The sequence below is a fragment of the Sipha flava genome, unplaced genomic scaffold (genome assembly GCF_003268045.1).
Source record: "Sipha flava isolate LNK unplaced genomic scaffold, YSA_version1 237_pilon_pilon, whole genome shotgun sequence".
Classification (NCBI taxonomy): domain Eukaryota; kingdom Metazoa; phylum Arthropoda; class Insecta; order Hemiptera; family Aphididae; genus Sipha; species Sipha flava.
In genome coordinates this window covers 56,743-84,345 of record NW_020272879.1, presented here as the reverse complement: position 1 = coordinate 84,345, position 27,603 = coordinate 56,743, and the positions used below count along the sequence as shown (strand labels likewise).

Sequence of the window (27,603 nt, the reverse complement as noted above, 5' to 3'; positions counted from 1 at the left end):
GGTAACTAATGCCTACTTTTTTTTTTTAGATTTCGATTATTAAATAATAATTAATGAAATAAAAACATTGGAGCAATTATATTATGCGGATACACGCGTCTCGTCTGAACATACTAATTGAAGTCCATACGGTTTCAGGGGTTCAGACGCAGACACAGTGTCCGATTATTAGGACACGTGACATGCACACCGCAATGTTTCTTTTCGGGCACAAGAAACCAAGTGTTTCCTCGTCCGAAAGCGCTCTAAAAACCCGTTAACATGTCGGACCAACGAAAGCGAACGTTGGTATACGCACAATATTGAATAGGAGGTATGAATGTTTTTTGTTTTTTTTTTTTTTATTACCCTCGACCCGTACGCAATTGAAGTCGGTTAAGTAATAAATAAAATATTATATGAATAACATGAATATTTATAAATTGCAATGTTTAATGAAATAGTAGTGTTTTACGTGTTGCGCACGCGAGTCCGAACTCGGACTGAAAGAAGACGGCGTGAGTGGAACGGCAATTTCGCAGCAGTTATGTCATGTTCACAGACGTAATTAAAAATAATTGACAACACTTTATACCGATTAATTTAATTTAATTTAATTTTTTTTTATAATCACACAACGAATTAATTTCGATAACAACCCGAAGCGTGAGTGAAATCCAAATTATTTTACCCACATTTCCACTGCGAGTCGGTGTTGATGGATGTAGAGCTGCTCCGGGAATAACTACAACGGTCGAAACAGGTAATTATAAAAGGTTATGCATTAGGCAGTGGTGATGCTGGTTTTTTTTCATTACCAAATCGGGTGGGCAGAGCCCGATTATAGGACAGAGTCGTCCTGGAACATCTCAACTTAACTTCTGTTTCTCAATTTCGAGAAGTTCTTAAAAACCACTTACGAACACATGCACTTCTCTTTTTTTGTGATCACAGCCCCGTGCCCCAAGTTGAAAGTGGATATAATATGTTTTATAATCATTGGCTAACAAATGTAAAATACTTTTTTATCGATTAATCGTAATTTTACTGCAGTATACAAATACAATATACTTATTTTAATTAATATTCATAAAAAATTACTAAACCTGAATAAAAAAACGAAATTGTTTAGGGTAAAATGGTCTAACCAAAAGTAATAATTAATTACATTATGACCATATTCCGGTTCAAGTTACATCTTGTGTCTGTTGCTTCCGCCATGTTGTTAACATGATGAAATAAACTAGGTATAATGCACAGTTTTATGATACGCATATACTCCTCTGCCGCCACCCATCACTTCAATAGTGTAATATGGTGCTGGACTTTCGTCATTTTTCATTGGTTATATATTATGCTATTCTGATAAGCACAGAATCTATTTTAGAAATCTATTGTTCTATCCCGGAGTGCACCATCTGGTTTCATTTGATCTGCGTTATTAATGTTATTAAATTATTTATATCAACATAACAATAGAGTATAAATGGTAAATTATTGTTAATTTTGCTTATCGACGACGTTGTTATTTCAGGGAAAAATAAATATCATTACTAATAATTAACTATAACAACACCGCGGAACAGAACAATATTAATGATGTCGAGACCATGGGCGCTGAACGTGTTAAATTGAATAAATTAAATAATATGGTTAACTTATTATGAAAAAGCTTTTGGCTCCCCAGTGGTCACGACACCCAGTGCACACGCACCTCTCGCATCCCCCCCACCAAGCTCTGTACACATTGGCAGGGGCGGACTGGGGTAAGAAATCGGCCCGGGTGATCCTAAGTAGAGACCCAAAAATTCCACGAATATCATTATACAGCATAAATTTCTTTATGAAAATGTCCAATCACCATCTTTTCATTTGATACACAAAACTAAAAAACTTCAAAAAATTCTTTGTGTCCTTGATGGTCAACTGAATCATGCAATTATCGTAGTCGCTCCAAAAAAAACCCCGTAGCTACTATTAGCACCATTTGAATACCTTTTCCTTATTTCTAGCTAAATTAATTTATGAACAATATTATGAGATTATTGTATGTGAACTCGTAGTCTAATGGTATTGAAAGCCATACATAGCGACAGGTATCGGGTTCAACTGCTGAAATTTTATTTTGCATTTTTTTAATTATTTTCATGATGATTGACAACTGATACAACAGTTAGTAACTTAGTAATTACCCTGTGACCTACTTGGGGTGGTGTTGCATAACAAGTCGAGGGATATTTTCGATCAGCGGAGCGACAAGTGCCGCTAGCATAGCATCACTGACGTGACAACTGCCCCCGACCCGCGTATTAACAATTCAGGTATCGAATATATACACGGACAATCCGTGTACGCTTTATCCACCCGAGCACCTGGGTATCTAAACACAGCGTATTTAATATTACTCTAACAACCATCATTGCAGCAGCATAGATAATTGTTGTTCTATGGTGTATTGGTGTTACTCTACGTCGCATTGAGCAAACTAAGCTACAGTTTTGAAAATTGCACTATTTGCTGATAGATCACTACACAGTTGTACACATGGGTCTATATACCTGTGAGGGCCAGCAATCATACCAGCGTTCACCCCCTCGCTCTTCGGCCCAGTCCGCCACTGCACATTGGCCATGTTATTACAATGCACAGGAGATCGAATTAATTTGCGTTGGATACTTGTAATGGATACTTTCAGGAAACTGCTTAAAATAATTGTACTTTTTCATTTGACATACACACTTCGAGTCACCGCTGATTACACAGCATGATACAGTCGTTGCCAGATGAATTGAGATGGCGGCGGCGGCGGCGCTTTTCATGAAGTGTAGCCCAAACTAGTCGCTGGCTGTGTGGTGCAAAGGTCACACAGTTGGCTACGACGCGCGCAGTCACCAGTTCGAAACCGGTGTGTTTCGACCGCGCGGCGCACTTCAATCGCATCAACAATTTGTTTATTTTAAATGTATTAAAATAAATGACTCGGCTGACCAATGACAATATTAAATATTAATAGATATGGACATTATGGAATATACTAATATAGATGGATGTTTACTCATTCGTGCCAGTATTGTGTTCGTGTTCTTTTGTACTGAAAACGTACGCTATAAAATAAATAGTTTTTTTATAACGAGTTCAAAAATTAAAAATCGTAAAGCTCACGTCAAGCTAGGGAAATAATTTGGAATTAATATCGTAAAATAATTTTTGTAGCAATTGTTGGTTTATTGATGTATTTTCGGTAATAATATTGAAATACGGAGAACCACTGGTTTTCCGTTATCGCGCCGCCGTCGCCGACTCAATTAATCTGGCAACGACTGTACAGAGTCTTTGATGGAAAGAGACGATCTATTTTTTTCTATAACTGACGCACATTATTATTTTATTAGCGTTTCATAAACATTTAACCGATATGATTATAACCATGTCACATTAAGTCTAGGTAAATATCATAATTTGCGGTTGGCAGTCGACACTCGACCTGTTACTGACGGTGCGACGTTTAAAATGAAGAAAAGTACCATTTTTTGCGTATTGACACTGGCGACCCTGTTAGCCCCTGTGAGTAATCATTAAAAAATGAATATAGTTTTGGGTCTCCAAGACGTGTACTGTATAAACCACGTATCGGAGATTGCTCATTCTCAACGATTATAATATACAGTGCATCGGACCATTCTTCAACAGTCATTTAATCTTATTGATATTTTTATACATTTCAGTGCCAATCCGGCGTCTGGTATGATAACCCATTCGGCGCAGGTCCCCCTAACATATACGATTTCGTTGGCAAGAAAATCTCAGGAAAGAATGTAGTGATGGACGTTTACATGTATGTATTTTTATAACTCGTTGAAAACAAATGGATATTTGTGTTAATTTTCGGACGATATTTTTTTTTATTTTTTTTTTTGTTGCACTCACAACCATCAAGTGGTAAGCTGTTAATATTTGTCAATATACCACCGCTCGAATGTCCATACGTATCTTCTTTTCTCGACGAATTGAATCAAATGCAGATTTATTATTACGATCGAGGGTTAAGAGTTCTTGCTTTCCAAAGCTTCGAGTTTGGATGCGATGTAAGATTAACATAAATACAATATTGAAAGTGTGATACACCATAACAGTGGCCGTAACACGTTTGGGTACAAATTAATACACCGTTTGGGTACACCATATCGCTAGAAAAACAATACGTTTGGGTATGTAGGACATAGGTATTATTATAACATTTAAAAACACCTAGAAAAATAACACTTTAATATTTAATCATTAATTTTAAAATGTTGGAGCCTATTAGCGTTATCCAGAAAACACCACGAGAAGGTTGGTCATCTAAAGATGTTAGTCATCTAAGAAATTAATTTTATAAAAGTTAACCGAATATTCGAAATAATGATTATTTATTATAATTTTTTTTTTTTTACTGTGATTAAAATATTTGATATGGACGATTTTTAACTATTATTCTGAAAAATATGATTTTATATTATTACGTATAACAATTATTTACTATGATTTAAAAATGTAATGCCAACGATATGGTATTATATAATATTATTATTTTTTTTTTTTTTTAATAATATATCATATTCATTTCATTATACTACTTGATTTTCTTCACTGACAGAGTTTACCTGTTTTTATTTTCTGACGAATTTTACAGTAAAAAAAAGGTACTTATGGTGGAGTTTACATGCGCCAAACCATATCTTATAAAGATTGTTAACTTTTTTTTTCGTGATAGCCTATCGCGATTTTCAATTAGCGTATGCACCCAAACGTGCTATGTGTTTGTGTACTCAAACGTGTTCTACATTTACATGTAGAAATAATGTAATATACCCGAACGTGCTTCGCCCATAAAGGTAGTTCCACACTAAGCATATTTCGCGTTTCGCGTTTTGTGTTTTCACGTTTTCGTTTAATTTTGTGAATAGTGTGTATAGCTTTTCACGAAAAACTTTTTCGTGAAGACTGTTAAGCAGTATTTTGCAAACGAGGCGGTAAATTGACGTAATCAAAGAACACGAAACAATAATTTCGTATTGTTCCGTGTCATTTCGTTAGGTTTCGTGTTGTTTCGCGTTTCGTATGTTTTCGTAAACAAGAGTTCATATCATTAGATTATAAATTAAATTAGATATAAAATTAGGTAAATTAATGTTATCAATTATCATCATGTGGAATCACGTCATTTCGTTTAATTCCAATTTTAAAAACTTAGTTCTTCAATTATTTGTCATCATGGTATCCGAGTGGAATGATGTGCTAACATTTATTGAGGAATTTAAAAAGTATCGGTATTTGTGGGATCCGAAATTACAACCCGCAAGACACAAACTGAACAAAACATTACAAAACGAGAAACACGAAACGCGAAACATGCATAGTGTGGAACTACTTTAACGGTAAACCTATTATGAAAAACTTCTCAACATATGAGAAAATAAATGTTCAGTGCTTCTTTTTTATGCCTCATTGATAGATTTAACTTGGATAATCAATTTTTTTTCTTAGTCATTTTCAAATAATATCATCTGTTTTCTATCTTAGAAACCACCTGATTGAATAAATTAATTGAAATCACTATTTATGTTCACTGAACGATTTTAGTTATTTTATTTATTTTATACTGTAATTGTATTTTAATTTTCTTGATACATCATACAATACAGGGAAATAGTTATCGTTTACCTTCTGATAAAATGGTTAAAAGAAAAAAATACAAATTTGAAATTTTTAAACCAGTTTATGTCAATGGATTAAGTGGAGATCGATTATGGAGTTATTTCCGAATGGTTACAGGAAACAATTTTTTTTCTTAGTAAGTATATGCGTTTGTTATTTTTATAAATATATACATACAAACACACTTTAATTTAGGAGTCATGTGATGGCATAACAATTATTTCCGGTCGGAATTTATTTTTCTCTGTAATTCGATTTTCAGCTGTAAAAAAGTGCCAATGTTTACATACATATACATAAATGTTACGGATAGTGATAGAAAATGGCTAATCTTAAGATTAGCCTACTAATCACAAGTTGGTCACTGCTTTTGATTAATATCTAAATTTCAGAAATTATTTACTAATAATTAAATTATTTTATTACAACATTATTTAACTGCTCATAGATAATGAGTAAATAACGTCACACATACAAACATTCTAATTTCAAGATAGGTATTTAAAAATTAAGAAAATTAATGACTGGAAATTAAATTAAAGTGATCTAAATTTTTAAAAAATGAGTAATGGAGAAGAACAATGTATTACTATTTTTTTAATTTTTTTTTTTAGTAATTATAATTACATGATAAATTATTATGGCATTTTCATCAATAATCAATAAAGTTAAACGTTTAATTATTAATTTTTTAACTAATTACTTTTTTTTATTAATAAAATTACTTTTAAAAAGCTTGATGTTTTTATAATAACAGAAAATTTGTAATTTCTCTCAATGATTTGGAATTGTCTGTAACTTCTTTAATATTAATGAGAGGCTTTGGACAAGTAGTAAATTAATTTCTCGTATTTAATTAGGTTAGTGTACCATTCTGTTTTCTAGCATATAATTTTGATTTCTTTCAATATCTATAACGACAAAAAGGACATTTCTTGTATAACTAAATTCTAAATTTTAGTTCGTTTTATTTTTAGGTATAGTTATTTTTTATTGTTTGTTGTTTATTTGAAATTTTAATGTTATTTAGCAGATCTTATAACTCTTATTTTGTACTTAAGTTATAAATTACAGGCGATACATTTAAATATCACAAAGTCGACGACGATTTTAAACAGAATTACTAACGTACATAGTGAAAGATCCTGATAATATTACGATTATTGTAAATATATATACCTATATATATCATCATTTAAATTTTGTTCGATAACAAATCGATGATAGAAGATACATCATATACTACAATATGAGATTTTTTCACCAAATTGGACTTGATAGTAGATGATTACGGACATAGGCGGTACTACGGGAGAGGCAAGGTAGGCGGCTGTCCCCCCTGCGAGTTCTTACTCTCCCTATACATTTCAAATATTGGTTGGTAACCCCTCATATTACATGCTTATTTAGAGTCTGCATGGTTGTAAGTAATAATATTATTATCTACAACCATGGGAACCATTCATGTAAATATGCTGATAAGATTTTTTGTGTCAACATTTTTAATATTATTATAATTTATTTTTATCATTGACAAATCATGAACTAATATTATTACTTTACTATTATCTGTATCATAAACGTTTTGCATGAATTTATACTTTGATTTGAAGTGTGTATTTTATTTAGTATTTTTGAATTTTTTGGAATTTTTTGGATAATACTAATTATAATAAAAATTATGAACACAAACCAAAGTAAAAAAATAAAAACTTTATATGACTTTTTCATACAAAAACCACCATAGGCGGCTCTACGGAGTATGCCGGGTGTGCCTTGGCACCCTCTAATGTGAATAATGCGAATAAAAAAATTGAATAATTACAATTGAGAATATATGTGCATACACATTAATTAAATTTTAGTTTTTTGTAAGTAATATTGCAAGTGTTCAGAATAAGTCTGAAATAATAATTACGTGTATATTTTATCAATCGTTATTTTACTTCATTAACGAAGCCTTTATTTATAGAATTTAAATCATAACACTGTCTACACATCCTTTATATTTTGAAAAAATAACTAAAAAAATGACAGGACACACTCAAATGTATCACTCTGGGTCCGCCTATGAGAGCTATCACAGGTAGAGATAAGTTATTATTTTAAAATTTTATAAGATAAAATAATATAAATGTAGGTATTTGAAAGTGTATTATTCATTTTACAAAATAATCTTATTTGAAATAAGTTAAAATAGTTATTAATAAAATACTTTTTTTTATAGTATTGCTAGTCTAAAGATTTAGACGAAATAGTGTTAATATTTTAAGTATTTCCTGCCCTCCCCTGCCTAGAAGGTCTAGTACCGCCTATAATTACGGATGGTCTTTATCAAGACTTTATACAATTATATGAAACCGAGTGCAGATGTTTTGCAATAAATTTCATTTTTTAAATAATATCATAGTACACACAAGATTGTGTGGAAATTTTAATATACAATATATAATTTATATTTATTCAACAACTCCGTTTATTTCAATGTTTAAAAGTATTTTACTACCTACCAGTGGCGGTTTTTGAGAAGCCACAAGGGAGGGGGCGAAAACCTTTTGCATATACTTACAATTCGCATACATATCCCATTTATTTTTCCCTATTGTTTGATACATGAGAAGTAATTTTAAGTTAAATTTTAACTTTATACCACAATGGCATAACATAAAAATATAGGTACCTATCAATAAAATAATTAAAACAAAAATTATTTTTTATTCAAACTAAATTAACAATCAAACTTATAGGAGCAAACATTTTTATAAACAGTTTACAGTTTTGACATACAATTATCCTCAAACCGATTTTTAGTTAATTGTTTGCTCATTCATATTTTTAGTTTTTACACGGATCAAAGGGGGGGGGTCACCCTATCGCCACACCTAACGCCATCAGTATCGTCATGTTTTGTGTCGTGATTGGTATCGTGTTAGCGTTACGCTAACAACATAGTTTTTTTGGTCCTATAAATTATTTAATAAACGTAGAATAGTGAAACAAAGATGAAAATATTTCTCTATTTATAGCCTAAAAAAGTTTGAATATTTATAGAAATTATTATTCAAATTGCTTGTACAAAATAATAAATACAAATAATTTTTTGATAGAATTTATTATAAAAATTAAACAAGTCACTGTCTAATAACAAAATATGTTAAAATAATAAACATTTTAAAAATTATGTCTCTCTTCATTTGATATTTCCAAGTTTTCTTTCGAGACATAGTATGTTGAACTAATAAGGTTGTTCAATTGTGGGTTGTAGTTATATTCTTTACATATATACTTTATATATTATATAATGTATATATTATACATATAAACAATCCACAGTATTTACAATATACAAAAATACTAAAGTAGGAATCTGCATCGGTATCAATGTGATCATTTTAAGATCATTCTCAGTCAAACATAACCATGCGGACATTTTTTCACAATTACTGTCCATATTGTGAAAACTAAAAATTATAACCATCTAGACCCGGTTACTACTGTACGAACGAGACGCTAATAAAATCGGTACAATTAACAGCTCATCAGATTCACAAATAGATATTTTCGTGTTTTAATTGTTGTTATTTTAGTGTAATATTATTTCGATAATAGATTTTATTTACTTAGAATTTAGAAATTTCAAAACAATTATTTATGTTTTGAACGAGTGGTTCCTTGTATGAATATATATGTTATATGTTAGCGAAACGCTAACACCGATACAATGATGGTAAATCTACTTAAAAACACGTTTACTGCAGTCTAATAGACTATAATAAACAAATTTTTAAATAGAAATTTGGTGTTGTAAATCTTCTGACCGTGCACCAAACAAATACCAGTTTATCGTAATGGGAAAGATATTTAAAAATATTTTGTATTTTTGCAGTGATATAATATGGAATTACACCAAATTTGTTGTAAACAGAAATGGAGTGGTCGTCGAGAGACTTGAGCCTGAAGTAACGGCAAAGGTAAAATTAATAAGATTTTATAAAACATTTCATCGGACTCTAAACATTTTATCTTTTAGCAACGCCGATATTTAAAGTGTAATTATTGAAAATTGCTATTGTGAATTTTGGGAATTTCCACATAAATTCACACTAATTGTGCATTGAATATTGACGTTGCAAAAAGAAAAATTTTCCAATATTACTTGCTTATTAAATATTCGTATATACGAATATCATATGTTATAACATATGTCCGGCACAAAGAATTTTCACTGAACTATACAATTAACCCAGTGGTGTTATTTGGGAGGAGGGGATAGTAATTGAAGTATATGCCTTGACCTTGTATTAACTACAACCTAAAGTCAGCATATTTAAAAAGCATAAGAAATCTTTTCTATTGACATAATTTAATTTATAATTATAATTTTTTTTTAATCAGGTACCGATAAAAGGTATTGATTTTTATTTATGTTTTTTTTTTGTTTTAAAATTTAGAAATAAACAATACGTGCAAGTAGCACAAATAATATTTGTTAGCAATTAATTATTAATATTACAATTTAAACAAGTAGTCACACATTTGTGACACTTAACTAGGAATTTAATAAAATCATCTTAAATATTTTTATACTCATATTATAATTTAGTAACAGGTCACGGTACCAGTTTATTTTTAGACGAAGTCTAGGGTCACCCCTGATATGGTATGAGTAAAGAGGTTCTATATGAGTGGATTATAATGATTTTGTAGACGATTATGAAATCGTTTATAAATATTAATAGCTTCTTTTTTAACAGTTTTAATTGAGATTTCTTTGTGCAAGGATTAATTAGATATGAAATGTAGGGCATTTATAATTTTTCCGAGAGTTATATTTTGAAACCGTTAGATTTTTATTGTGTTGGAAACTTTTGCTGTGCACCACAGTTGAAGGCTCACGGTCCATATAGGCTTTAAAAGAGTTTTGTAGACGAGAACTTTTCTTTTGAATTTGGTATGTTCATTGTTTATTAAAATATGTAACATGTGGAGATGAACATTTAAAGCAAGTCTTTTGTCATAGATATGGCTACAAATAAGTGAGGCGTTTCTCCAAGTTGAGTCCAAAATATCTAACTGTGTTAGACATTGGTATAGGAACATTATATAGGGTGATATTAGAGCAGAAGAAATGACAAAAATTGAATGTAGTATAAATTTACTTGTTTGGAATAGATACGCCATTTTGTGTACTACTCGGGCATTAGATGAAATATACTTATATAATATATTTTGAGTTAGGTTCGTTATGAATCATGCATTTTAATTCATAATATTAAACGAAACAAATATAATTTTTTCTAAGTTATATTCTTTGAACAATTATTTAGTTAATACAATGTTCTCTGAATGTACAAATATTAACCAAATGTAAGTGCCGTTTTATTTAAATGTATTATATTATATTCAAACAATTAAACTTAATATAATACATAGTGAATGTCTTAATATTTTTTGTTTGCAGGAATTGGAAAAAATAATGTTGAAATACTTATAAAAACATTTTATCAGTACATTTATACTTTATTAATATAATCATTTATTCCATTGTACCTCAATTTATCAATTCGAGTTGAGTGATTAAATCATGTTCGACAGAGCAGCAAAGCTGCAAATACCATGAATTGAAATAAAGAATTATTTTTGTTCATAATTGATTGTGATTTTTAAATTTAATATCAAAAAAACAATATTATAAAATAGCAAAAAATTTTGTGAAATGTTCATTGAAATAAAAAAAATAATTGAAGCAAAACTTCTGTATATTTTTTTCCCCACTTTTCCATTTTCCCATTTTTTTACGGCAACATTTAGGGCATACCGGTGTTCAACAAAATTGAAATTTTGTTTTCATCAAAACTCAAAAAATATTAATTATAGAAACATGAAATTTTCACTAAATGTTTATAACAACATTTGTTATAGATAGTAAAATATCAAAAAATCTTTCTTTGAATTATTTATAGAAAATTGAAATTTTCGTATTTCTTAACTTTGTTGAAAATGTCGATAAAATAAATTTAGTATAACCAACAGTTTTGAAAATATAATATAAAATTACTCAAACAGATTTTATTAACTAAATAAAAAAAACACGAGCGTTAAATAATACATTTTAAATAAGAGGATAAATATCACGATAACCTGCTACATTTTTATAGTTGAAAATTAACTTTCAATTTTTATTTTAAAGGTTTGAAAATTAAATACAAAATTGTTCATAATATTTTCTTTGTAGCTAATAAGGAAAAAATTTACTGGAAAGTCGCAAAAAGAATTTATAAGCATTACAAAATAATTGTTTGTTAAAATCAGATATTTCAACAAATTATACGATATAATATATAATATATGCTATGTATATAAATGTATATATGAGTATGGTAAGGTTAGGTTAGTTAACATAACCTTACCATACTCGTAGTTTCGAAATATTTTAATGATATTTGTGTTGTTTAAAGACACTTAAAATGTCAGAAGCATTTGTAGTTTGAAATAATTTCAAAAAGTTTTTTTATTTTTTTTAATTCACAAGCCAGAGCTGTGCCGTGGCAAATAGATAAAATATAAGTTATTGTAACCAAACCTAACCAAACCTAGACAAGCCGAGTCTACAGGCACTACCTCTGTAAAGGGCTCTACGCGAGTCGTGGTGATATCACAGCGCGTCTCTAGACTCGGCATTCATTGCCGAACCACGCCGAGTCTGCTTCTTGTCGGGATCGGTCCTATGCCATTATTATTTTTTAATTCAAATGTTGTAAAATTAATAATCAAGAGGAATCGCGAACACTGCGTCATACTATATTGTATAGTGATTTTTTTTTTTTATACGTTGAAAGGTGTTTTTTTCAAATGTTATCCCGCGAATCATGTACAGCATTCTGAACTTTGTGTTATGAATCTTTTAGAATTTCAGATATAAGGTTCGTGTTCAAGTAACTCCAGAATAAGTTCGTTCGACCGCTCCATATTTTTATACGAATTATTTTAACGCATAAATTACACGAACCACGTACGTTGGTGGGTACACGTTGGATCGGTTTGACGAGCTGAGCAACGAGCTCGTCGTCTTTGACTCGGCTACTAAAGACTGACCACTCGTGAAGACGCGAGCTGCGACATGTCACACCCATCAGACGATACGTTTTCTGTACCGAGCTATATCAAGCTCTGAGCCGGTAGCCCAGTCACGCGCCGTGGGATCCCACGTTTGTTGCCAATCGATTAGCTTCAATGGGTAAAATGATACCAAATAAACGAATGATAACTTATTATTTAATGCCGTAATAACAGTGATTTTCTATGAAAATAATTAAAATGAAACAACACTCGTAATAACCTAAATAATTATTTGTTGTTTTGCCGTAAGAGCAGTGGCGTACATTCAATCTTGCTCTGGAGGGGGGGCTTAACAAAAATAATCGTTATCTTTTTTTTTTTTTCGTTGCACAGATAAATAAGATAAATAACTGCTATAAATAGATATTATTTTATACATTTTTTTTTACCAATTTACAGTTTACTTTTACATCACAGTAAATTAATAGCTATTGGATTATAAAAACAGCATAGTTAACCCGGCGTTAGTCGCGCTATGGTCAAAATGACCGCACTTTTTTTACATGTTTAATAAAACATTTATATTTTATATTTTAAACATTGATACTCATTATGCCTTTCTATAATGTTAATAAAAATTATATTATAATATTCCAAGTATATTAAATTTCGTATATATAGAATAAATTAAGATAAATGATGTATATCATTAATTGCGGTCATTTCGACCAAATCACAACTAATGATGTTATTATTTTTATTATTACGACTAACATTGACGGTTAGGTTATTATTAAACTAACATTTCCGGACTTTATTTATATTAATAATTTATTTATATTTATTATATAAGTGTAGTCGAAAAAATGTTCTATGACTTTCTTCCTTTCAAATTGCATTCGTACAAACTCTACTTATGTAGGTATAAAATAATTATTATACATTAATTTAATAATAGCTAGAACTATTGACGCATACATCTTTACTACACAGTACACACGAACCGTAGTGCGTGTATATACATTGTATTCGTGATATGTAGAAATCATTGATTGTATTAAAAAAGCAATTATCTACACGCTGAATCCATCCACACAAACAAAATTTTTACTATAACCATGTCACTCCTTGCTCAACTTCTCAACTGTCAGCAAGTCCAACAAATGTAACATCTTACGAATAGTCAACATTACGGTTAACTCAAAAAATACCATCGAGTTTCTGTGGGTCACTTTGCTATTACCACAATGAAAAAACTGACTAATGAAAAAAAAAAAAACCATCATAAGCTCGTTCCGACAATCATCGCTATTCTGACGCGTATTTAGATTATTCTATCACTCGTCAGTCATCAGTCATACGAAGCATTGATTTGTTCTTGAATATATATATATAATATACGAAAGACATACTGGACAATATCAATCGCGTATTTATTAATTATAATCCGTGTCGTTACCATGTGACAACGAATTGTCAAAAGCTCGACATGTTGTCACGGTGAATCACACAGCCCGTCCATTTAGTAGGTAATTTGTGAACATTTCCCGAAGTCAACCACTAACTGCAATCGTGTGAAAAAAATTTAGTGCCGGAAAATTAGAAAAAAAAAATGGAATCGGCTACAGGCATGAAGATTTTCCCACAGGCAAGTTTAACAGATTCGCTCGCGGAGACGAACGCGTACTAAAAACATATCGTTTTAGGTTAAGAAATCATCGACCGTCCGGTACAACAAGGCGGCAACGCTAGCCAAGATGGCGGTGGAGGCCAAGACGACGGCCCTGGCGGATGTGGCTGTGCAGCAGGCGCTGTTCAAGGCCAGGAGAGCTCCTCGAGCCACAGACGTGGCCATCCGCTACAACAACGCGGCGAAAATGGCCCGGGTCGCGGTGGCGGCCAAGGCGGTGGCCAGTACGGTGGCCGTCGGCAACGGTGGCCGGTACGGGTTGATGATGGCCACCGGGATACTGACGCCTAGACTTCGGCCTGCAGAGATCCGCTCGACCATTCCCCGAGCACTGATCACCGGTTCGGCTCGTCCGCGTGAGTCCTGTGTCGCACCCAAGACGTACGCGGGTCGACCGCCGTTCAGATGATCGTTGAGGATATGAAGTCAGATCCTCACGACCTACGTCCCCCTGGTACTTTTCTCGTCCCCGTCCGAGAAATTAAGAGCCAACGGTCACCTCACAGTTCGTAGTACGTACAGGTGAACGAAACGTCTTCGTCCATTTTTTTTCCGATTTTATTTGTTTTCCTGTGATATCACGCTAAACGAATGAAACGAAAATAATATACGCGACGATATTCCTACGCCACCTGTACGTACTTCGTAACACACACGAATCTGTACCCGCAGCTATTTATAATGTCACCGTCATAAAATATACTACGAGTACATCCGTCCGGCACACGTACAACACAGCGAATTTGCATTCAGTCGTTCAAACGTAGTGATGTTAGCTTTAATATTACAGTAGACTAACGTATAATAATATTTTGAAGAACGACCGATGTATGTGTTTTTGTTGGTCGATCTTTCTGATATTTTAAATTTTAAGCGGGTTATGAGTTTTTTTTTTTTTAATTTTGATAATTTGCACACTCATAACTCGCTTAAAAATTAAAATATTGGAACAACCTACTAACAAAACGTAGAAAATGTTCTTCCTTTAAAGTATTATTACACAACGGTTTACTCCAGCATTAAAGCTATCGTCACTACATTTGAATAACTGAACACGATTTGCTATGTTATACGTTTGCAAGACGGAGAAATATCTTGCGGGTGTGGTCGTGAGAGGTGATCTCTGTCTCCATCCAACATACGTATAATACGTATATTACGTAATACTCATATTTGTGGTATAATATACCAAAAGAAAAAGAAAAAAAAAACATAAATTAATCGGTTGAAAAGTTTCATTTTGGAATTTGGGTATAATGTATTTTCCGCAGACGGAAGAGTTTTATTTTGTAAATTATGTGAAATTAAAATAGAATATGAACGGCGATCTAGTTTAATACAACATATACAAAAAGTTAAACATGTGAAAATGATTAAACGGAGGGAAATGTTCAATACAAGAACCCAACAAATGATAACACACACTAATACAACTAAAAAGTTTACTTTCAATATGGACTTATGTAAAGGATTGCTAAATTTTAATAAATATGTATATTTTAATTAAAAATAAATACATATTAAAGCGCATATTTTGATATTTTATGGTGCATATGTATGCACATATTTTTAAGATTTTAAGCAATAAAGTCCCGAGCCCTGATCATCATCATTATGCAGTTTCAAGAATTGTGAAGGAATATGGACTGTTCAAACAATTATAATAAACCACATTTTAATTGAAATTTCAATCATACCTGAAAGTAAACACAAATTGTTACAATTTTCAAAATTCTAAATATTTTTTTACAAATCAACTGAATTGCACAAATTTGTTTGTTTAGTGAAAACTGTTTCCATAAGAAAATTGTAAATAGTTATTAAAAAAATTCAATTTTAAAATAATTAATATATTGATTTCATGATTAATAGTGTTCTTAAATGTTAAAATATGAATAAAATATTATTTCATAATAAAAACTGGAGTAATATTATAATTTAAATTATTGCTGAATATTTATGTACTTTATTTTAAATAAATTATTCTATCAAGGTGGTAAAAATGGTGATGAGAACTAATAAAGAAAATAGCAGAAGCATTATTTGATGATGTAGTTATCATTTAGGAAAACATACCAAAAAGAATAAAAATTATGAATGAGCTTGGAGCTGCTATATTTATTGAAACCAGAACTGCTGCAAGGACAGCTATTGGTCATTATATAGCAGTTTCACTAAGAAATGACAGACATGGGAAGAGTATGATGATTTTAAACACAAACCCGTACATATACCAGAACAAACAAAATGCGGTGTACAAATTTTTTTATACACTAAAGAAAATTAAGAATCTCAAATGTTAACATTCGAATATGTGCCATTTTTAAAAATGTTTAATTTAAATTTTAAAGGTGAAAAGACTATTCATATACAATATATTACATATGATTTAAATTGAAGATTAAAATAATAAAATATTAAAAAAGCAATTTATTTATTTCATGATTAAAAGATACAATCACAATAAAAAATAATAATAATCGTATATTCATATTGAGTACGATTATTTATTATATATTTCTTTCTTATGGAATAAAGAATATGGAAGTACTAATTATATGCAATCAATTTTTTTAAAAGGATAGATAATTTCTATTTTTCTCATAGGTAGCTTTACCCCCCCCCCTCTATATATATATATACCATTTAATTAATAATTTTAATGTAAATATTTAAACAAACTGAAAAAATTATTATGCAAGTTAGATGTCATCATAATATTGATAATAATATGTTAAAAAAATAAAAATGAACAGGTACCTAATTATTTTTATAAATTATTTTATTTTGAATTGCATAAATAGTGATTTTTTTTAATTTTTGATACATTTCACCAGCATGTCAACCGTATTTTAGAAATTGCTAAAAAACTAGTAGTCCGCAAAAATCAAAAATACGCCCGCAAAATAACATATATTGCAAAAATAAAAAAAATCGCAAAAGTTCATGTTAGCGAAATGGAGCTCTTCTTCAAAGTGTTGATAACCTCTAATCTAAGAATTATACCAACATAATACGTAGGTTATTAAAAAAAATTATAACACATTCCACTGAGATACATTGGTGTAATTAGACTTTAAAGTTAGAGGGTGCTTCAACCCTAGCATTTGTACAGTAATAGAAAATGAAATTGGAGGAGGGGCTCTGTCCTAATAACGCCTATGTGGAGTTAACAAAAAAAAATCCAATTAATTTTATAAATAATATTTCAATATTTATCTTCATACTTTAAAGTGGATTTGTCGATTTTGTGACAATTTTGAATGTATCATATGATAAAATTCATAATCTTTATATCATACAATATTCGAAGAATTGAAATAATATTTATCAATATAATTTACTGTTGGTATTAATAACAGTATATGAAACATTAGCATAGTTCATTAAATTAATATTGGTTGTTGACGAGTTATTTATCTTAGTATTATTATCAAACTATTTTAATTAACATAATCATTCACTATGAAATAAATTACATACAATGAATAAACATTTAACTCATCATTGTGCATTTATCATAATGACCCCGATGTAATATATCAAATATAACTAAACTACTAAATTATAAAATTTGTTATATTGCATAAAAACCAAACCTTGTAACTTGTTTTCTTATATACTTAAATTACTGAGAAAACGCAATGTAATTATTAAAGTATTATCTTATAATATGCTGTGGATTATTAAAATATGGAATTGATATATCATACGAAAATAACCATATATCTTCTTTATTTTTAAATATATAAAGTACCAAGAAAAACATAATGTACACAATTTTATAGAAATAAAAATAAAAACATGCACTTGCAATAAAGACGTGTAATAGAACAGGAGCACATTAGGAGATATCATCTATCAACGTAAAGTGATCGGCATCGACATCGAATTCAAACGTATCCAGCCATTTAGTGTGGACACTCCGATTATATTTCTCACTATCATTTTTACCTTGTCTTTGTTGTTTCGGTTTAATTTAATGAACACCAGTAATACATTAGCAAGTATTCTTGAAACTCTATTAATTTCTATGTTCGTATCTTCAAACTTAATATTGTGTAATCGTATCGACCTCACCACTCAACATTTTACACAAAGGCTGGATCATGAATTTTGTGGTTCACTGAAACACTAACAATTTTGGGGTGGATGTCATAAGTGGATACTTGGTCTTGGCATCTGGCAGCGGTAGGTGATATAAAATTGGTACTTTGATAAAAATTAGGTAAGTTTTGTTACCTTATATGACTTTTTGGTAGGTGGGTGGGTGGTATTAACTATGCTTGAACCACTAACTGAAAAATGTCAAACCGCCTATGGTTATATACAGGATGATAGATGATTCTAACGGCTACGACTACAAACACGTTAATTTTGTTTTTTCGTCATATTCACTTCATCCTTAAAATATAGAAACTGAAAAATATTTTAAAATCTCTATTCTCCTAAAATCAGTGTTTCTCAACCGCTTAATTTTTTTCTTTTCGGATTGAATAATAGGTAAAAATAAAGTTATTAAGTTTCTTGCCGTACATTTCATCGATTTTTTTTTTTTTTTATAAATAATTGTTCGTTCTTTTGTTCCGTTAATGTAAATAATTACATAATTAAAAAAAATAAAAATATTCCATAATCACTGCTAATCACTCCTCTTTAGCAACGTTTAAAAGGCCCTCTCTAGGTTGAAAGACACTACTCTAATGTAACAAATCCACTTAATAAAAGATTTATAAAAATAAAATAAAGTTAATTACGACGATTTCGTGATACGATTTTGTATGCAACGTAGCTATTATAAGCAAAGCAATTTTATTAATTATAAAATAAAATAATTTCCGAGATAATAAAACTCTCGCTATTAATCATGTTTTTTCTTCGATGAATGCATTTATTTATTATAAATCGACTTATTAATTACCTCACTAACATTGTTCCCATATACTAATATAATAGTTTCTACGACGAGATCAGTAGCAACTCCCGCATCGGTGTGAATTTCACAGAGTGAAGTTAAGAATATTGGATACTTTACAGGTAATTATTTATATAACATATTACCTTTGGTAAAAAAAAGCCTCAGAAATAATAGTTAGCTAAAAACGTCCAAGTTTGTAATTACATTCGAAGTTCAATAAATACCATATTTGTAAAAAAAAATTATTAATTACATTTTATAGGCACCCAAAAAATTATTAGATAAAGAAATATGTGTTCAATATATTATTATATTATTTTTTCAAATATAAAGTATAATATGCCTTTGATTTAAATATTCTTTACGTTTATTTATCTTATTTACAATTTTAAATTAAAAATATATTTTTACCATTTACATTATATGTCTTATTGTTAAGAATCCATTCCCTCAGTTGATCAAACATATTATTATTTTACCTTCACTATTGTATAATATTCAACCACCGTGTGCGCTTATGGTTGAAACTATATGTATGACCAGTGGTTGGTCGTGAGTTATAGTGGTGGAGGTGTGACTTTAAATATAATACCCTTAATCATAAGTTTCATAATTGAAAAAAATATATATATAAAATAATACACTATACACATATTATTACTTTTGAGATTAATATGTGTCAAAATATCTTGAACATAGTACCTTTAAGTTAGTACCAATATAAGTCTATCCAATACTTGACGGCTGATTTTTATATTGATGTCTCCGTATATGTATATTTTAGATAATTACATGTACAATCAGACGCCAAGTATTGGATAGTGATAATGAAACCAAACAGGTACAAAAAGAATGTTCATAACTAAGGAGAAAATATAAAAGTTAAAGTACTCCGTAAATTAAAAGCTTGGATAATGTTGATATCAGTGCATATTTTTGACAGGTTTTTTCATTTCAAAAATTTAATAATTCTACTTTTGAGCTTATAATACCACAGAATATAATAAAACAATCATACGGTCCGTCACGGGCTTAGTTGTCAATTTGTTTATTCTGACATCTGTGATAACATTAATTATTATAACACATGTGTATAAATATATACAATATACATAATATATCATATACATTAAGCACAGCTTTATTAAATATTACATTTACTGCCAAACACTGATTCAGACTAGATTTCAGTATAATATAATTTATAATGTACATAGGTTAGATCTATAATCGTGCCTTGAGATCATTTAAAAAATATAATTAGGTACCAAGGTGCTATTAACAGATAATCCCTTCACTGTTCTGTAATCTCAGTAATGATTTTTTTCATGAACGCAGTCTACTGTGCTGTAGCACAGTAGCACAGTGGACCAGTCCAGCGAATACACACCAACAGTCCTCACAGTGGCGTAGCCAGAAATCTCACAAGAGGGGGGTACCAAATGTAATATACTTATATGAATTGACAAATTCAAATTCTATTGTAAATCTTGGTAAATTCGTAATAATAAAATTACATATTTTAATTCATCACAGTATCACACAACAAAAATAACAGATAACAACAGTCTTATTTTTGTATATCGTGATATAAATTTTAAGTTAACAGTTTTATCAAAAATCGTGATTACTGATTATACCACGATTATACATAGTAATCACCAGAGTTGGGATTTTATAGCACTTAAAATTGCATAAATATGCGCTATATTATTACCTTAAAAATCGCTAAATAAGCTCTAAAAGTATGCAATAAAAACAACAAAAAAAAAAAGGAAATTTATTATTTAATAATTTTATATGAGCCCGCGAGACGAATGTGGACTGTATAAATCGAATTCTACACTCGTTCGTTGATAAATATGGCTATTAGTAGATTTAGTAGAAATCGACAAAAAAACATAATTAAAACAACAAAATCAGCATATAAAAAAAAATTAGAACTAAATAACTAAAACAAAATTATTATATTATATTATACCTACCTATATATTATAGCTGTAATTGTACAGAGTTGCATCAGCGTAATCGGTCTATTTACTTAATTTATACATTTATAATTTAATTTAAAATTAAAATTAAAATTTTGTATCTTTAAAATTCGATCAACAAAAAACATGTTTACCAAAATACAATTTCATTAAGTATGCTCGATTTTGATTAAGACACAAGTAAAAGGTTAAAAAGTCTCAAAAAATCCAAAAAAAGCACTATAAAATAAAAAACGCAAAATATGCAAAACAAAAGCAAAATAAATTTTTTTATTTGAGTTCTCTGTATCATGAAACACATTTGTAGCTTACTCTGCTATTTTTTAAGCATCTCATAATAAATATGCAAATTCTATAAAATCCCAATCCTAGTGATTACTAAATCACTAATCATCCTTAATCGTGGTCATAATTCACAATCATAACGACAGTGTAGTAAGTTGTTGAAAACCCGTAATAATATTATCATTAATTATTAAAAATATATTTATAAATATATTTTTTTCATTATTATTAAAATAAATACACAATAATATAAATAATACATTTATTATATTTGGAAAGACAATGGGGGGATTTAAGCACCCATACTCCGTCTACGCCACTACCTTTTCGATGTCCGTTGAAATAAGACTCTGCGAGTCGGACTGTGACAAATGCTGTCCGTCATCCACGACGTCGTTAGTTTCCATTTTAATTTTTTTTTTGTGCTAAAAAAATTAGTTATCTTTGATGTTTTTTTATTTTGTTGCATATTTATAAATTCGGTTGTCAATTTATACAAATATTAATATATACACAAGTAGATAATTAAGTTATAAATAATATATTGACAAGTAAAAGAATGCGTTATTGACAACTACACGACTAGACTAGGATCACACTATGCAATGCATCCCCTATCGGCAATTAACTGATTAAACAGCAACTGAGCAACGTATGTGGTATTTACGTATTGTCCGAACAGTTCTAAAGAAACGGTCCAGTCTAGATACGATAATACTTTATCGATTTTCCCTTTTGCTATTTATATTTTACTCGGTATCGCTAAACAATTTGTATTTACAATTTACTATTTTTATTTTGGTTTTCATATCAAATCATTATTTAATTATACATTATATAGTATAATACAAGTATTGAGTAGTATTGTGTTATACTATGATATGTACTACACGGAACAAGGGGGGGCACTATGGGCCCCCCTAAATACGCCACTGAGCCCTCATATCTGACCATATCTCCTTTTTAGTATTCCTCTTTCTCGTTTCCTTTAAACGTTCATTTTCATAATCACTCATACTAGTTTTGATTCCTCTCACCTCATTACATACCCAAACCATCTCAGTCTATTTTCTCTCATCTTGTCTTTCAAATCCGAGCCCCAATTATAATATATAAAAAACAAAGTCTCATCATCGTGTGCATGCGTTAACCTGTACATTTAAACTGCATTCTTACGTACTTGCACCAGTGGCAGACTCAGTGAGGAATTTTAGGGTTCAAACCCCTCCCCCCCCCAAATGAATGAATAATTAATTTCAAATGTAGTTATCCTACCTTATGTACCTTAAAAAAATGAATTGTTCAAAATACGATTAAAATATGCTAGAAAAAAAAAATGTTTTTTTCAGAAAAGTGAATTTGTAATAATTTGTAATTTTCCAAACATTCTAAAAGGTATTGGTACTTAAAACTCAAATTTTTGAAATTCCATGATGGCAATACTTCGTAAAAATAATGCGTGTATAGTAAAAAAAAGTAAATATACGTAATCGATATAATCTTATTTACAATGGTAAATTATGATTGACGGTTTACCTAAAATTTGTGTTGTATGATGTCATGTGATGACAAACGAAATCGGCATTCTATTGTCAATAATCAATTATTTTAAAATAACGGTAATCAGGCTCATATTTAGAGGGGGCACGGGGTGGCAAAATATTTTAGCAAAATTAATTTTAAAAATGATATACCTAATAAAAAAAAATAAAACAATAAAAAAAAGAAAATAGTAAGTTTTATTATGTTATAATTTGTTTAATTTGTTAATTAAAAAAAAGTATTAAACAATTTTCATTTATAAGTTATATTTTAATATTAGAGAATCTCGATTATGGACGAAATAATAAGTGTTATATTATTATAATTTTTTTTTTTTTTTTGGTAGGGGGGCATATAAATAATATGCCTGGGGGTGCCAAATTTTTAAATACGAGCCTGATGGTAATTATTCTTATTTTTTCAAAACCTCTCCCGAAATTTTTTTCTACGTTCGCCCCTGACTTGCACGCATACGATTACTACGCTGTCACACATAAGTTATAATATACGCGTTCAGAATAATTATAACGAAGCTGTCGGTCGTCCCAATACTGCTCAGTGCTCGTGTTTGCATGCGTACACTCTACTCATACAATCCTGGTTAATTGCATCTGAGGAAACAAATTGTTCGCACACGACATTATGTATGTAATAAATATTATTATATTATATATTATATGCAGTTTAATAAAAGTTATTTTTAAGAATTTATAAATATGCAATTAATTTTCTTCTTTTCATTAGTTTTAGTAAGGGGTAGTGGATCGTCCCGTCGTCCAAGCAACGAGCCGCCACTGTGTATGACAAAATCTAGAAGCACTGCTTTTGTACACGCATGAATTGCACCAATTGAAATGAAGGCAATCAATATTTTTCTATTGAAATTGGCGATTCTTTTGACACTGGTGAGTACATTATTCTTAATTATAAAAATTAGTTACACTGTTAAATACTCTTTCTATTGTTTATTTGTACACAAAGTATAATACGTACGATATATCTATGATTGATTATAGGATGAATTGGTATTATTTCTTCTGTACTAAATTACGTTTTTAATTTCAGAAAATTTGTAATTGCGAGGAGGTGTATGATTTCTCATATCACCCAGAACCTAAATCTATCTACGAGTTTTCAGTTAAAGATGACCAAGGAAATAATGTGTCATTATCAAAATACAGGTATATATTTATAAATATAAAAATGTATTTTTATCACACCTTACTGAAAAGAGTGAAAATGTAAATTTTTTATTTTCGGTTCTAAGAGGTTACGTGTTAGTGTTATCGGATGTAGCGATCAGACCCCCAGTCGAATTCATATATATAAAACAGTTAAATATTCTACAGGAAAAGTATTACGATGAAGGATTAAGAGTTCTTTGTTTCCCAACTGATCAGTTATACGCTGTGGTGAACATTTGTTTTAAAATACTTATAAAATATTAATATAATAATTTTATATTATAATTATAATATTATTATTCATGCTAGTGTTATTATTTTTATATTAATAATAATTAATTGGAAAATATTCTTCTATAGGTAGTTCATGACTTCTTTATTAATCAATAATTAATTAAATTCAACGACACCAAGAATGGATTTTAATTAATTTTTAATAAAATTAATTTTATTCTATTTTTTTTTAATTAAACACTTAAAATAATATAATTATTTATAAAATATGTAGTAAGATCAAAAAGTTCCCGGAATTTATCAATAGAAAAAAATTATTTTACTTATCACAAATATAATTTTTGGAATTAAAAGTACACGTAATTTAATATATGTAGGTATAACAATTATAATTAAACTACATTAGTTTCACGTTAACCGTTATCGAGTCTTTACGAAAGACAGTTTACGCATTTTGTTAAACTGGCGCAATTTAAACAACGGGACAATATTAAATTTTGTTTTAAACTTAGAAAAACTGCTTCCGAAAGGTTAATTCACTGAGAATTATTCTAAATAGACAAACAGTTAACTTTAGTTTTTATATTGAAGTTTTAAAACGTTTAAAAATTTCGATCCGTCGAAAGAGACCAGAGAAATGCGAAAAAGCACCACGACGTGCATCACAAAAATGTATTGTGTCAACATTTTTTGCAGTTCATCAATTTTTAGCTGATAAAAAAATGTTCACAATACCTCAATCCCCGTTTTCACCAAATATTGCACCATGTGACTTCTAGCTATTTCCTAACCTAAGACTTGGACTCAAAGGTGAACATTTTGCGACGATTGAAGTCATTAAAGCTAATGCAACGGCTAATCTCAGGGTTATATCAATAGAGGGACATCAAAGATATTTTGAGCAGTTACAAATTCTTTAATAGTAAGTGTGTCTGTTCCCAAGGATATTATTTTGAATGAGAATAAGTTAAATCAAGATTAAATTGTATATATAAAAAATAAAATATAATTCCAGGAAATTTTTGATCTTACTACATACATAAAATATATAACGCAAAAAATTAAAATTAAATTTAGTATTATGTACACTGTTGACTAACATTAATATATTTATTTCTTTAACATATATTAATGTTAATAAACACTTGTACGTAATACTAAATTGAATTTTAATTTTTTGTGTTATATATTTTATAAATAATTATAAAAAAAAATTAATTTTGAACTGTTTGCTACCTATAATTATTTTTTTTTTTTTTTGTGATAAAATAATAAAATAATCCGTAGTATGAGAATGGATTCAATTCTGTAAAAACGTTTATTGCGTTTTTACTTCGATTTAATTAAAATGTTCATAATATTACATGTACTTATAGGTACCTCCCTATCCTGTTAATGCAACAGAATTTCGAAATAAGTATCATCTAAAATTCGAAATTTTCGGAAGTTTAAACATCAATAATGGTCTAAGACACAGTGCTCATCCCTTATGGCTCTGGCTTCAGAGATCACAAGAAGGATTTTTAATTAAGTAAGTGTCAGTGTTTTTTTTTTTTTTTTTTTTAACATGGTTCAGTCTTATTGATGGACGTTGTACTAAAATTTTGTTCTATACTCGTCTAGTGAAAAGTACAAACGAGTAACGTGCACCGTTTCCGTAACAACAATTTGGTTGTTATATTTAAAAATCATTGTCATATTTATCAAGTAAATAATAAAAAATAGATAATAATAATGATAATAAAAATCGAGTTGGTTGACACTATGATTTTTTTTTATAATTTTAGTGCACATTTATTCGTATCATGACAACCAAATTTTTGTTAGGGAAACGATACATTTTACTTGTTTACGTTGTGCTTGAGACTGATCCATGTGCCTATGTAGAAGCGTGGATACCTGACGACGATAAGTGTTATATCTGGCGTGACTTTTATAGGAACGTGGGGTTAAAACATAAATAATCATACTCTTTTTAGAGATCCTGTAAATGCAAATATACATACTCATATATGATCATACTTCTGACTATTTTTAGTACTAATATTATTTATTACTCGTATTATTTCAGTGCTATTAAATACAATTATACCAAATTTGTAATTGACAGATACGGGCTGCCCACTGACAGATTCTCTATTTTTGCCTCTCTACAGGTAATATCATAATTTTTAGCATGGTGTATGGTAATTATATTCCTTTGGAAATATTCTGATTTCTTAATTAAAATAATTTTTTTCACTCATAATTTGTTTTTGATTCAAATCATTGAAAAATGTTTTCTCTTTTAATAATATTTCCGCTTAACGTCGTGAGAATACTCTCGAATTTGTGTTGGAATATTTTCGATCAACCGTATGTGGACCATCACTAAAATAGACCATGGAAAACTTGTAAAGCTTAGAAATGTGCGCATACGATGTGTGCATAGTGTCTATGTTTTATACACAATTAAAGTTAAGATCTTAGATCTATTTATTTATTATATCTTATTTTAATCATGGTATAGTATAGCTAAATAAAGGCTATTAATCTTAACTATCTATAGTTATACAATATACGTTTAATTTTTAAATGTTTTTTTTTGTTTACAGGATATGGAAAACGCTGTGTTAAGACATTTAAGGGATTAAAACGTATGCGTATAAAAATTATTTACCAATGCCTGTTTTTATTCTTTTATATAATTATATAGGTAATCAAAACAGTAAATCGTATTGACAACACAACTGAAGTGCAAAACTAATACTATGATGTATCATTATTGCTAAATCTTGGTACAACGGTATTTTTTGAGTGTTGAACATTTTATTATAAATGGTGCAAATGGTGATATGTTAAAAAAAAATGTTTAACATTAAATATAAATCAGAAGGAACATTTATTTTGTTGTTTATATTCCTCATTTCTTTCTGAAATAATATATCTGTTCTGTGTCGCAAAGGTAAGAAACAGTATTTTGTATTCCAATTGTTGTCACTGTACAGTATATTGGTATAAAAATATGCCATGGAAATTTAACTG

General features: G+C 29.5%; 2 protein-coding genes and 1 pseudogene across 6 annotated transcripts; all 3 read left to right on the top strand.

Annotated features, from left to right (window-relative positions):
- The first annotated feature begins 511 nt into the window (after nucleotides 1-511).
- LOC112683892 (probable glutathione peroxidase 8) lies at nucleotides 512-11,375 on the top strand. 2 transcript variants are annotated; one of them, XM_025555082.1, is made up of 8 exons: nucleotides 512-543; nucleotides 645-742; nucleotides 3,425-3,543; nucleotides 3,705-3,814; nucleotides 3,917-4,064; nucleotides 5,664-5,812; nucleotides 9,563-9,647; nucleotides 11,138-11,375. In XM_025555082.1, exons 1-8 carry the CDS (start codon nucleotides 527-529, stop codon nucleotides 11,168-11,170), a joined length of 759 nt encoding a protein of 252 aa, XP_025410867.1. In that variant the 5' UTR covers nucleotides 512-526; the 3' UTR covers nucleotides 11,171-11,375. The 2 variants fall into 2 exon arrangements, with proteins under 2 accessions (XP_025410867.1, XP_025410868.1); XM_025555083.1 differs by lacking the exon at nucleotides 512-543 and having other exon boundaries at nucleotides 636-742; nucleotides 3,420-3,543.
- Nucleotides 11,376-14,492: 3,117 nt separating this feature from the next.
- LOC112683871 lies at nucleotides 14,493-16,712 on the top strand (annotated as a pseudogene).
- A 1,546-nt stretch (nucleotides 16,713-18,258) lies between these two features.
- Nucleotides 18,259-27,452, top strand: LOC112683891 (probable glutathione peroxidase 2). Of its 4 annotated transcripts, none has more exons than XM_025555079.1 (8): nucleotides 19,032-19,462; nucleotides 23,906-24,066; nucleotides 24,227-24,342; nucleotides 24,429-24,573; nucleotides 25,956-26,110; nucleotides 26,651-26,735; nucleotides 27,174-27,215; nucleotides 27,275-27,452. In XM_025555079.1, the coding sequence occupies exons 2-7, from the start codon at nucleotides 24,016-24,018 to the stop codon at nucleotides 27,210-27,212; spliced, it is 591 nt and encodes a 196-aa protein (XP_025410864.1). In that variant the 5' UTR covers nucleotides 19,032-19,462; nucleotides 23,906-24,015; the 3' UTR covers nucleotides 27,213-27,215; nucleotides 27,275-27,452. The 4 variants fall into 4 exon arrangements, with proteins under 4 accessions (XP_025410866.1, XP_025410864.1, XP_025410865.1 ...); XM_025555080.1 differs by adding an exon at nucleotides 23,660-23,805 and having other exon boundaries at nucleotides 27,174-27,325; XM_025555081.1 differs by lacking the exon at nucleotides 19,032-19,462 and adding an exon at nucleotides 18,259-18,616 and having other exon boundaries at nucleotides 27,174-27,325.
- Nucleotides 27,453-27,603: the final 151 nt, after the last annotated feature.

What these genes read in the sequence shown, in the direction of transcription:
- LOC112683892 (XM_025555082.1), top strand. An exon ending in GCTTCGAGTTTGGATGCGAT is followed by an intron (nt 4,065 to 5,663) that starts GTAAGATTAACA and finishes CATACAATACAG; the next exon opens with GGAAATAGTTATCGTTTACC. An exon ending in GGAAACAATTTTTTTTCTTA is followed by an intron (nt 5,813 to 9,562) that starts GTAAGTATATGC and finishes GTATTTTTGCAG; the next exon opens with TGATATAATATGGAATTACA.
- LOC112683891 (XM_025555079.1), top strand. Translation starts at nt 24,016, where the DNA reads ATGAAGGCAATCAATATTTTTCTATTGAAATTGGCGATTCTTTTGACA. An exon ending in CAAGAAGGATTTTTAATTAA is followed by an intron (nt 26,111 to 26,650) that starts GTAAGTGTCAGT and finishes GTATTATTTCAG; the next exon opens with TGCTATTAAATACAATTATA. An exon ending in CTATTTTTGCCTCTCTACAG is followed by an intron (nt 26,736 to 27,173) that starts GTAATATCATAA and finishes TTTTGTTTACAG; the next exon opens with GATATGGAAAACGCTGTGTT.